This window comes from Stegastes partitus, unplaced genomic scaffold (assembly GCF_000690725.1).
Source record: "Stegastes partitus isolate 25-593 unplaced genomic scaffold, Stegastes_partitus-1.0.2 Scaffold539, whole genome shotgun sequence".
Taxonomy (NCBI): Eukaryota; Metazoa; Chordata; class Actinopteri; family Pomacentridae; genus Stegastes; species Stegastes partitus.
In genome coordinates this window covers 348,169-361,074 of record NW_007578270.1, presented here as the reverse complement: position 1 = coordinate 361,074, position 12,906 = coordinate 348,169, and the positions used below count along the sequence as shown (strand labels likewise).

Here is a 12,906-nt window from a genome sequence, read left to right as displayed (position 1 = left end):
AAAGTCATGACAGTGGATTGTGTGATAGCCAGAGAGTCTCCATGAAGGAAAAGCTGAATGCTGGCGTCATCAGTGTGACGCATCGACAAGAGCATCCCGCTGGTGCAGGAATCAAACAGCGTCGTTCAGACAGTCGCTGCTGGCAGCTCTCAGGTCGGCCGAACTAATGAATGGAGCTTTTCACAAACCACCTAAAGAACATCTTGGTGACCTAAACAGGATCGCTGATGCTCACTGTCCATCAGGCTACAGGCCTTACAGGGGGTATTTGGGTCCAGCCCTAATCTAGACAAAGTGGCTAAAGCCATTTCATGTCTGTGTGTTCAGACACTCTCTGGGATGGATGTCTGTCAGGAGCGTCGTAGCGCTGCCTCTGCTGCTGAACTGTGTCAGTGCATCCTCCTGCTATAAGTAAAGATCAGACATCTAATGAAAGTAACGGAGAGAGGATCAACGGATCGTGAACGAGGAAGGGAGGCGTGTCTTTGGGGGTCTCCGTCTCATTCCTCCTGTGGGCTTTAAAATGTGAGCAGCGCGTCTCACAAGAGAGAAGATTAAAGGGTTTAATTACAAGTGAATAAATATGACACGGTAGTTAAGAGGGAAAACCCTGCCTGCATCACGTTACACAGACAAAAACGCTATTTAAAAGTGCTTAAAGTCTGGCAGCGCTGTGCAGAGAACTCAAGGCTATATAGGTCAGAGCATTAATCACATGGTAACGAGACGTCTGAACAATGCAACCAAACCGCACACCTGAGCGCTTTAAGACTCTGCACGGCTGCTTCCTCCGTTAACGATCACCAAGCGTCTCTGCTCAGACCTACTGTCGACCTGCAGAGGCTCCCCTGTCCCTGGCCATCGCTGCCAGATTCCACTGTCTGTTATGATTTAGAGGAAGTCGAGTGTGAAAAAGAGCAGAACGTCTCGTCCTCCTGACCTGGGCGGCACCTGGCAAGCCACACAACCCACCGAAAAACCACTCAAACTGCAATATTATACAGAAAACACAAGAGGGCAGGAGGAAAGGTCACTTAGCACTACTCAAGACAAGATATGCAAATTTTCCAAGTGGAAATATCTATCTTTCTGCATTAAAAGGGAGAAAAAGTGGATGAAGTAAAATAGATGGCACCCGATTCTGTTGGGTTTCACTGCAGCTGGACCCCACAGTGGGACATGTTGGGCTAAAGATAAGTTAAATCAGTGATGTGACAATGTGCACCGACAACAGCCTCATGTGCACAATTTATAGCGAACCAGCAGCTGTTCCTCCTGCAGTTCTTTACATGCCGCTCATCATGGCGACGCTGCCTCCGTTGCAGCTCTTTGGATGAGACGAGCAGGAGAGGCGGTGACGACAACAAAAGGGCTAGAATCCCCCTGATAGCACCGCAGGTTATGGCTCCCCTACACAAAGAGCTGGGCGTAATTAAGCGAACGTGAAACGGCAAATTAATCTGTTATGGAATTACTGCTGCGACACTACTTTATAACGTTATCTCTGACTGCGCTGCGTAAACGTGCGCCCTGACGTGTTGTATGTTGTGGCCCGTCTCTGATAGGAGGAGAATGCATGGCATGAACAGAAACACAAAAGCTCATTAAGCCTCAGAAATCAACTCCTGTGCAGCGTGCTGGCAGCAGAAGGCCTCTGCTGGAGCCCATGACTGCTGAACTGGTGAGCTGCACTGGGAACTGGTCGAGGCTGTAAAGGTTGGACTTTGCTGTAATGCCGATGTCTGATCATGTGACAACAGCATCTCCACAACAGAAAAGGTTTACGAGGATTACTACAGCTGCATGAATCCAGCTTCAGTTTAACGTGTGAATGCTTGAGGGTGCTGTGACTCCAGGAGATCTAGCAACAGGTTCAATGTTAACCCTGCTTCTAGAACAACAAAGAGGTCTGAAGGATTATTTATTGCATCACTCTCCGCACTTCATAGCGATATATCATCATCACTTCCAAAGATATAATTAATGGAGTAAGTGTGACCCAGATAAGCGCAGAAAACGACAACTGGATTAAATAAAATGATTCATTAATGTAGTTAAGTTTCTGCTCCAATCAGCACTGGCTGAGCTTCTGTTGGTGCAGCGCCGGCTGTAGAAACACTCTGCAATCACACTCTGAGGTTTTTACTAACGCTACAGCGTGCAAACAAACCTGCAGCATTTGTTCACAACAAGGACAGAGTTTGGTTTGTGTTCACATCAGATTTAGTCGCACAGGAAAGCCACTGATTGGACAGTCCTCTTCTCCTCATCATCAGTGAACCCACCGGGGAGAGTCCAGCTGTACCTTTACTTTATAAATGAAGATGTTCAGGTGGGAATACAGTGTGTGTTGCTGGGTGCTCTTTAGGAGGACGGTTACTGAGTGCTGCCTTTATTCACTCACTTCTAATAAACTGTCAGAACACAAGATCAATGCTGACTAACAGCAGCTTGTTTCTGGACTCCTATCATGCTGTAATCATGCCATCATAAATCCTGCAGCTGGTTCATTTTCTTTCACACCACAAGCACACCACCCAGACCCAGACAGACGCTCCTCCTCAGTCTGCAGCAGCCATGATGGACAGCTTTCACTCCGCTGCAGACTATCCACTAAACTCATGGCAGACTGCTGTAGGTCTGAGCTGAACGTTTGCTGACAAACTCTCTCCGTGTGGCCGACCGAGGCAGAGTGTTTGTGAGTAGCAGTGTAAACCTACACCATGCACGTATGCTGATGGTGTTTCTGCCGTCGCGTTGTGGGCCTGGGAGAGGGAGAACGCGTGTCACACAAACGAGCCGGTTGAAATATCCTACAAAGGGCCCCTCAGCTGTGCCGGCAAACAGGAAACTGGAGTGCATTCTCACAGCTTCACATGGCTCCGTCTGTTTCTTTTGCTCTCGCATGCCGTTTTCCAGCTCTCTCAGATCAACCAGAGGCAGCGTGCTTTTAGCAGCCGCCTCCCTACGCTTCGCACTAATGCAACAACAATTCATTGCATCTTGTCCCTGGCAGCCCACCTTCTGCAGCTCCCTTCTCCCTCCTGCCTCCTCCTCCTCTGGGCCCAGGGTGGGCCTCAGTGCTCGACCAGACAGGAGGCGGTGGAGGGTTACTATAGTGCTTGGGGTCTCCAGAAACCTCCTGTGTACGGATGCCTGTTTATTCAGCCTCCACACTGGCCCTGTTCTCCTAATTAGCTCCCACTGTACCTTGCATTGGTATCACACCCTTGTCTTAGCGAACTGGTCAGTTCATCGCTTATCGTGTCAAAAGGTGATTTTTCTGCTTTTCGTCGTCACTCATCACAATGAAATACCATCGTTGTCAATAACATCTACGAAATAGGCTCTCATTTGACATAAACTCTGGATTTTATGGATCTTCTGCCTGAATTTACCTTCTGACAGGTTTTCAAGTGAACAACAATTGATCGGGGAAAGAACTCCTATAATTAATCCTCAGAATGAATTTCTTTGCAGACACAAATGCACACGATGGGCTAAAATGCTACATGTGACATTTGAAAGGGGTAAAGATCAGAACGAAATGAGGTCGCGGCATGATGCTGGAAATAATTGTGCTCATCACAGACTAGTTTGAAGTTGAGGAGAAGAGCTGAGCGTATAGGTCGATCTGTGGCTGCAACACGACGTCCATCAGAGACAAAACGAATCGTAACGCACGTTCATTAGTGCAGCAAACAGTGGAGGGCCGAGGCTGAGTCGGACCGGAGGAGTAGCTGTGGCCTCATTAGCCCATCCAGAGAGAGAGAGGGAGGCCAACAGAACAGACGCCGACTCGCTGCTTCTCACTGATCTAAACAGAATGAACCACCAAAGACGACGACACATTAGCGCGAACCAGGGATCAATCACCGGTCCGGCCTGGATTAATGCTCACTAAACGTGGCAGTAGGCTCTCATGCAGCTCCTCTCGCTCAGAAATGAGTCTCAAGCAGAAAAACTGAACAAGAAACACAAAACAGGAAGTTAGCTTCTCTCATAGTGGCTAATGCTATGCTAATGGCTAGCGGCTAAGTTAGCAGGCAGCTACAGATTAACTGGAAGACAGGAATCGATAACGCTGTAGGATGTGGACCTTATAGATAATAACAGTGATGGGACAGAGAAGGATGAAGAACACAGAGATGATTGATCAGGAGACAAACTGATCAGTCACATAAACAGAGGAGATCATTTCATCTCTCCTGTTTCTGTTTGACTTATTCAGTCACAGTCAGCTTATTGATGAAGAGGCCCAGTTATGAATGACAGCTTCCTGCTGTCACAACATTACTTTTAAGGTATATTGGTTATTGGCCTTTCTTGATTACCAATAATCAACATCGGCCCTTAGAAACCCATGTTGTCCACTAACCAGTCTGACCACAGCCGACAGCAGCTGCCCATCACTGCCTCCCACATCTGTGCTCATTAGGAGACCTGGCTGGAGGAGGCAGAGGCAGGAGAGCCGGTCTTCAGCTAAGTCCACTCTTTACAACAGAGGCCACTTTCCTGTCAGCCTTATTCACATGTCAGGTGTGTTTGTGGGTGATTTCGCTCCGTTTCCTTTTCTTCTGAGACGGCTCCTCACCTCCACCCTGCTGGCGGGCCTGAGGAGCCCATGGGGAGGCCTGAGGAGCAGCTGCACCGTCCCCACGCTCCCCATTAGTCTGCTGTGGACACCTGGCTTCTATTTGGGCTCAGGTAGAACCAGACCACCTGGCTAATGTTTTCAGTTGGAAATGTCTCACTGCAGAAGCTAATGTTTCAGACTAGCAGCGAGGACAGCGAGTAGCTAAAAGGCGATCCTGCACACACAGTTATCCACCTAATTCGGCTGATTAACAATTTAGCACCCCGCACAGCCAGTCTACCTCCTGACAGAAAACACAGCACAACTCGTAAAAAAAGGTCACGACACATAAATCTGGCAGAGGGTCGCTTTCAGCCATGTGGTGTTTCAGGCACAGCAGAAGACTCACAGACCAACACGAGCTTCAGTCGACTTCTGAATGATCTGTTTCATGTGTGTGAAGATAAACAAGCAGCTGGACTCACCTTTGGTTATCTGTTCTGTGGCCTGAAAACAGAGAAGAACAGACATTAACGACAGAACGGACTGATAATGACACACATTTGGTCCATGCCGGCTTTATGCACGGAAGTACGACAACAACATGTGAGTGGGCTCTCTCACACTGAAGCAACTCGCCGGGCATCAGAACAAAATGTTCAGGGCCTGGTTTTGTTCTGCTCCACAGGGTGAACGGGTTCATTGGACTCGTCGCTCCCATACATTAACAGTCCTACCAGCGCTGAGGACCAACGCTACGGGACGATGGCAGTCTGACCTGACGAGCTAACACTGAAAACAGACGAGCCACCGGAGGGAAAGAGGAGCGAAGGTGGGAGGAGGACGGCTACATAAAGATGCTTCCTGAGGAAACACACATGACCAAATCCATGTGGTCCATGTGCATGCCTCCAGTCTGTTGTAAGTGCATTCTGTGGAGCGGTTTGGTTGGTTAGGGGTCGGCTAAAACATGCAAATACTGCAGCTTGTTGTTGTCATGATTAATCCTTTGGTCAATAAACCATCACAATACAGCAGAAATAAACAAACTACATTGAAAAATCTGAAAATTCTTTGTTTTGTTCATTCAAGAGTCCAAAATCTGAAACTATTTATTGTATTAACTTAACATAAATGTGTTATTCAACCCTGTGCTAAGAGCGGCTGAGGGGAAGCATCTTGTTTTACGGTCTTCTCATGTCGGATCTCACTGAACAGCATTTAGGAGATATCAAAGCGACAACATGAGACAGGACAGCTCCCGCTACACGCTTACCTTCTTCAGTGCAGCTTCTTTGTTTTTCTTCTCTTCTTGCTTTTTCTTTTTCTTATCTTCCATCAAATGGTTCTCTTCTTATGTTTTTTGCTTCTTTTCACAGCTTAAATATAAACAGAGAGAGAGAGACGGTGTTATTCGAGCTTTGCCTCAGCAGGTGAACGCCAGTCACACTGACTTCTTGACATCTTTTTAGCTGCATTGTTCAGTTGCCGTCCTTGAACCAGCGCGTTGGCGACTCCAGCTGTAAGACACAAGGCCACATGTGTGGCAGCGGTCATCTCGTGAGGAGCGTACCTCGACATACCTTGACGAGAGTGTTTTAGTTTGGTCTTTAGGGCTGCTTCTGGGAACTATTAAGAGGCCTTGCAGGTCTAGTGTAGGTCTAGTGTGGTGGGGCCCCAGAGATCCCCTCTTAACTCAACCCAACAAATCCCAACACAACTTGTGTGTAGGCAGACCACAGAAACACACCCTCTATACCTTACTGCTGGTGTGCTACACCTTCAGCATCCACTCGAGCTGAAACCACCCGACCATGCTGCACCGTTTCATGTGCAAGCGCATCCAGCTGGGAGCTACTCCACAGCCAGCCCACACAGAAAAACCAACAAATAAATGAAAGCTAGCAGCGGGGATTTTGAGGACAGAGGGAAGAGGAACCAGCCTGGAATCCTTGAACGCTACATGTGAAGCTGTACATAAAACCGCCAGCCGAGCCGACGCTGCTGCAGGCGACAGCGATGTGTGCCATTGCCTGGCAACAAACACTCCCCGAGGCCCGGCGAGCAGTCAGGTGGAGACAGACAGCGCCCTGAAGCTCGGCGCTCAAACAGCTCAGCTGCACAGGTTCAGCGCTGGAGCTGGAAAAACAAGGCGAGAGGTGGACTTGGGCATGTAATGCATGTTAAAGCACAAATGTGAGTGTCCTATTAACAGCTGAGGGAGGACAGTGGAGCCTGTCAGGAGAGCGATGGGTTCAGGAGAAGGTTTAAACGTTACGTAGCTGTGAGCACGGTCTCCTCATCCCCAGCTCTGCATCAGACGTCAGCCAGCGCTGTAAAGCACCGCTGGAGTCAGAAAACGGCTGTAAGGATGGCTTAGTGCTGATAATTCAACAGCATGTTTCATGTTCATGTTGTTATTGTTGTTATCGCATCAGATTTAATAACAACTAGTGCGACACGACATTGCTGAATTTAACTGAACGTTTATTTAACAAGTAAACCTGCAGTCTGGCTGCAGCGCCCCTATTTACATAAAAAATAACTCAGTAAATGCCCACTTGTAATCCAAAAACTAAACAAGCCGACCCAACGGAGCCTGATGGCCGTCGCTCTGCTCATCAGCTGGTGTGAGATATCTTTCAAATGTTGTAGGTCATCAAACAACATTCCTGGTATTAAGAAAATAAATAAAAACGAAGATATATATGATATTTGAAACTACAGCAGCCAGAAGAAGAGGCGGTGGACATGTCGGTCGCCAACAGTCCAACTTAGGAAAGACGTCGTGGTCCTAATGAACATCAGTCACACAGACGGTCCAAGCTGGAAACGGTGCTGCTATGAATGACATGAAAAGACTTTAAGCAGCACTGACTTCATGTAACTGTTCTATTCGACCCTGTGAGAGGTGATCTCGTGCACGTTCCTGCACATAAATATGGATTCTGCTAATCTGGTAACCTGAACAAATGCACACAGTGTTTAAACTGCAAATTAAACTTGTGTAATGTGTGTTTAATGGATTACAAATCAACAAGATGTGAGAAACGTTAGTTCTGCACCACAGAGCGCCTGCAGCTGCGTCGTGAACCTAAGTCTCGTGGAGGCATCGCCGACTCGGCTGACGCCAGGTCACCACGGCAAACCTCCAGGTCGCTGCCGCCATCACAGCTCAGGCCGTCTTCATCGGCCCGTTAAGGCTCTGCCAGCACACAGTCAGTCCAGCAAGCTGGGAATTAGTGGAGAGTTTGTCTTCTTTCAAACTGTCAAGGGCTCAGTGTTGTAGAATTCACACTGTGCTGTTGAGAAACAATTAAATCAATAAACAGGCGACTAGAATCAACCCAGGAACACGAGAGGAGCGTCCCAACACGACAAAGACCAACCAACTGTGTCTTTAGAGGACGTACTTCTGATTGATTTAGTGTCAGAATGGCACCAACTATGATCCAAATCAGCTGGTCATGTGCACAAGTTAAAAAACTAATTTAAACCCAAACTACTGCAAAAACATCCCAAAGTCTAAAAAGTAAACAAGCTCATCATGAGATGGCCGGTATCGAAGTATTCCAGCAACACTAAATGACTTAAACTGAATGTTTAGCTGCTTAAATGACAAACTATCTTCACAAAACAAAGTAGGAAACACTGTGAGGAAGTTTTGCCACCAACACCTCAGACCACAGACCTGCAGCAGCAACAACCCTTCTGTTGTCCACATTGCAACCCTGAGCTTCAGCAAGATTCACCAAAATAAACCACAACAACACGGCGAGCTGCCACTTCCAACCATAAATGCCTATTTTTCACCTCCACCAGGCTGATAGGGGGCCTGCTGGTGCAGCTGCCACGCTAAATATAGCTGGTGCTGCTCCTTTCGCAGGCATCAGTGGGGCTTGTGTCATGTAGGATCAGAGGATAAGAGAGATGCTCCAGTTAATGTGAGCTGCTGTCGGCCTCCGACCCGGATGAGGACAGCGAGCACCGAGCAAAGCGTCGGAATGATTTCAGTTTAAGAAACATTTGGTCCCTGAGCAGGCGGAAAGGCTCTCTGCCGTTTTACCTCCAAACATCTGCCTGCCTCAGACAGATGTGCGTCATGTTCTTCAGAGTTTGACGGATGCTGGCACCTCCTGCAGCCCCTCTGACGGCATAAAAGCACTACGTGGATTGGCTTTGGATCAGCATCACATGAGCGCAAGACACAACTCTGATAACCAACCAGCTACGACTACAGACTCACTGCTGGTGTTGATGAGAATAAAACCATTTCATCACACGTACGTCAGAGATTCAGATTCGTTTCATTGTCATTGTAACGAGTACAACGAAAAGTAAGGTCCAGGCCTTTCAGTGCAAAACACTAAAATATAAAACTTTGTAAACAACTATACAAACATAAAAGAAATATATCTATATATCCATCCATCCATCCATCTATCTATCTATCTATCTATCTATCTATCCATCTATCTATCAAACAAAAAAAAGAACTCTATATAAAAAGATGACGTTAATAATGCGCACAGTGTACACTGCACACAGTGGATACTGGACAGAGGTAGTGGACTTGTATATGTACAATATCTTGCACTTATTGCGACAGGGAGGCAGTTTTGGCTGTGGCAGCATTAATAAAGCATTAATAGTGACGGCACGGAGCATGATGAGCGTGTTGGGGCTGCGGTGGTTCTGTCCATGTGCAGGACGCAGGTCACTGAGCTCAGCTCCGTCCTCCTGTCAGAACAACAGGATTAGAGCTCGGTGTCCCTCTAAGACCAGACGCTCACTGGGCTGACAAAGGAAGGCAAAAAGGAAAACAGACCGGGGAAGACATCGGGACGCTCTGATTAAAGCAGGTGTAGAATCGGCCGAACATCGAGAGTGGACAGACGCCGGGGGAACCATCGGAACCAGTCTTGCTGCTGTGGACACGTGAACGCCTGGCTGGGCCACGCTGGAGTGATGGAGACGAGGGGGCTGCAAACGATGGGGCTGGTTTGTGTGCATGTCGAGCGATGGGGGAAGGGGTGCTAGACGGCAGTCGCTGGGCACGGAGCCAGGAATGCCATCGCTGCGAGCCAAGCGAGAGCACGGCGAGCACTTGGGAGAAGGCCCGCTAGCAGCCACAGCCGCCGCCGCCGCGCAGGACGCAGGACGCAGGACGCAGAGCGCAGGACGCAGAGCGCAGAGCGCCCTCTGCTCGGCTGCCAGCGCCGTAAACTAGCAGCCTTTAGCAGAGTTTCACAGTAAAACACACAGAGAAAGGCTCAGACTGTCACCACTACCTGTAGTTTGAAAAGTGCTGGCTAAGCAGCGCGCTAAGTCCTCGTGCTGTGCAAAGAGGATTGCACTCTGTAAACTACTTGAAGCTATTCTCAGTGTGGCTGCGTTAATGCTTTCTGACCCACAGTAATGACAAGGAAAGAGAAATTTGTGCTGCACTCCTGGCTCTGTGAACAGGCCCTAAAATAACTGGCTGGCTCAGTCCAAAGGCCCGCCTCCAGGCCCGGTGTCAGCTGTGTGCTGCTGAGGTAACGGGGGGGACACGTTCACAAGGGCGGCCGGCAATTTATTGGTCCAGCAGATCAAAGAGCAAACCCAACAAACGTCTTATTAAAACCCGATCACGTAGCTCTCTCACTGTTTCCACATTTGTCTTCATAAATCCGAACGGGCCGGCTCCTGTGTCAGCAATGGTCCGTGTGCAAGAACAGAACTCTCAGCTCCGGTAGGACTCATTTGTGCTTCTGAAAAGGACAATTAGGGAAATGCTTTAAAGCAGCATTTATCTTTAAGGATGCTGCTCGGACTCTGACACCCAGGTCCAGAGGGTCAGGACCTGGAGCTGATGTGTGCAGGCTGACAGATGTGCAGCAGCGACCTGCGCAGCATTTCAACAGCATCCAGCAAAACCAAACTTCAACTTCTCCCAGAATGCCACTTCATCATTTCCACTTAAGACTCCCGCTAAGCAGCTGATCTCTGACACCAAACCGAATGACACAATCTGGCAACGTGCCCCTCAGCCCTCCAGCCAAGCTTTAAGGCAGGAAAGCCATCGGGAGGTTTGAACTGAAGCTCAGGCTATGACCTAATCGCAGCATTTAGTGGCCTGTTTTTGTTATCTACCCCCTTTGGCGCCTCTCTGTGAATACACACTGCCTCTTTCAGGGGCCTCTAACCTCCCAGCAGACCCCCCAAACCCACCACCTCTTCATCCTCTGCCAGGCTCAGGATCAAATGAGGGACTCTGACACATTAGGAAGACCAGCAGGGCCTCAAAGCTTACGTCAGGCTGCCCTCTGCATGCATCGGGGTGCTGGCATTCCCTGGCTGCACGCTGCAGGACGTCAGGCTGCAGAGCTGATGCATCCTGGAAAACAACTCCTTATGTCTCACACATTGTTCTGCATGCTGGACACTGTGACTCTACAAAATACCTAAAAGTTCAGATACCATGAAAGTAAATATTAAAAAAGCCAATCACCACTAAAAGATGATGTCTCAGCATCACAAAGAGCGATTATCTGTGCATCAGGCAGGACCAACATGCAAACAATCACTCTTAGCAGGAGTTAAACTGCTCTCCAACGTGACTTTACCTGATTCTGGCTTACTGGACACCTTCAATGTCCTCAAGCAGATGGATCTGTTTATGTGTCTAAGACCTGAGAAGTCCGGTTTTCTGCATATACCGTTAGAATTAAACATAAAAAAGCCCAATCCCCACTAAAAGATCACGTCTTAGCAACGCAAAGAGCGATTATTTGTGCAAACGTCCCCCAATAGCTGCAGAACAAACGAGGATGCACATCAGCAGCCCTCCGACCGGGAGCCCAGCAGCGGTGTGCAGGAACCAGCAGGTAACCCGCCGGCCAGGTGCAGCAGCCCGGTGCACCAGGCAGCAGCGTCCCTGTCGGCCGAGTCCCTCCGATGTGAGCCGAAGCTGCTGCGAACACTCGACGGAACAAACAGGACCAGCTAAGCTAGCTAGCCCGTTAGCTCCCGGAGCCCGAACCGCGGCGAGACGCCGAAGACAACACTGATGTCAGAGGGGGCTGAGCCGAGCTGTCCTCCGCGTCCAGCTGCCATGTTTAGCTGCCAAATTCCGCGATATTTCCGCAAGAGGAGAGCAAACAAGAAGAAAAAGGGCGCAAACCGCGTCGAGCTGCCGCGGCGGGCGGAGCGGGATCCTACCATGAAGCGTTCAGTCGGTGCTCGTCGGCGGAGCCTCTGCAGCCATTTTGTAGTAACTGACCGGAGAGCAGACGGTTGAATCGGTGCTAACGGGGGAGGAGGGCGGAGCCTCGGCGCGGCCATGTGACCTTCAATAACAAAACAAACGGGGCCCGCTCCGGCACGCCCCGCCCCCACGTCCGCCGTCTCCATGACAACTGCAGCCCCTCCATCCTCGGCCTCCTGATGTGCTCCAGCTGTGACCAGCCCTCACCCTCCCCGGCCACAGCAGCTCGGCGGTCCGGTCGGAGCCGAACCTGCGCTGTGTTCCGACACCAACAGAGGGAGATGTTTCTGTAGCGGGGCTGCTGGGAAATGTAGGCCTGGCTGGCTTCACTGCACTCAGAACATGGTGATCAGTCATCCTTAGGCCATATGTCACGTGACCGTCCTCAGGTGAGTCATGTGCACATTCCTGCACGCTGTGAACATTTCTGTCAGTCTGATGCTACTTTCATCATTCCTCGGACTGACCTGCGCTTGCAGTTAATGTGCATTGTCCTGTTTGTCTCCTCACACTGACTCCTGATGACCTGCAGCGCTTCCTTTATTTTATGTGATTCCTTTAATTCTACATTTTAGCGTTTTCACCACATCACGTTCCATCCATTTCTATACACCGCTTAATCCTCACTAGGGTCGCGGGGGGGCTGGAGTCTATCCCAGCTGACTTAGGGCGAAGGCAGGGGACACCTGGACAGGTAACCAGTCTATCACAGGGCTACACTTAGAGACAGACAACCAAACACACTCACAACTACGGACAATTTAGAATCACCAATTAATATCAACATGTTTTTGGACTGTGTGGGAGGAAGCCGGAGAACCCGGAGAGAACCCACGCTGCACGGGGAGAACATGGAGAAAGATTCCGGTGTCCTCACCGGGACGCGAACCGGCAACCTTCTTGCTGCGAAGCAACAGTGCTACCAACTGCGCCACCTTGCAGCCCCACATCATGTTCCTTCTGTGTGAAAACCTACTTGGCAATAAAACTGGTTCTCTATCATACAGTAAAGCCATTCCACTGATGTCCACACCGCTCTCTCTGCATTGAGCTCCAACTATAATCACTGGTTTTAGGATTC

At 49.3% G+C, this 12,906-nt stretch overlaps 1 protein-coding gene across 1 annotated transcript in view; it reads right to left on the bottom strand.

Annotated features, from left to right (window-relative positions):
* The window catches only part of tnrc6c1 (trinucleotide repeat containing adaptor 6C1), a 42,742-nt gene extending 30,695 nt beyond the window's left edge, over positions 1–12,047 (bottom strand). Inside the window, exons 1-3 of the mRNA XM_008288070.1 lie at positions 11,780–12,047; positions 5,853–5,955; positions 5,062–5,083 (exon numbers count right to left, since the gene is read on the bottom strand). Coding sequence (XP_008286292.1) covers positions 5,062–5,083; positions 5,853–5,915 — 85 coding nt within the window. The 5' untranslated portion in view covers positions 5,916–5,955; positions 11,780–12,047. The remainder of the gene's footprint in view (positions 1–5,061; positions 5,084–5,852; positions 5,956–11,779) is intronic.
* Positions 12,048–12,906: the final 859 nt, after the last annotated feature.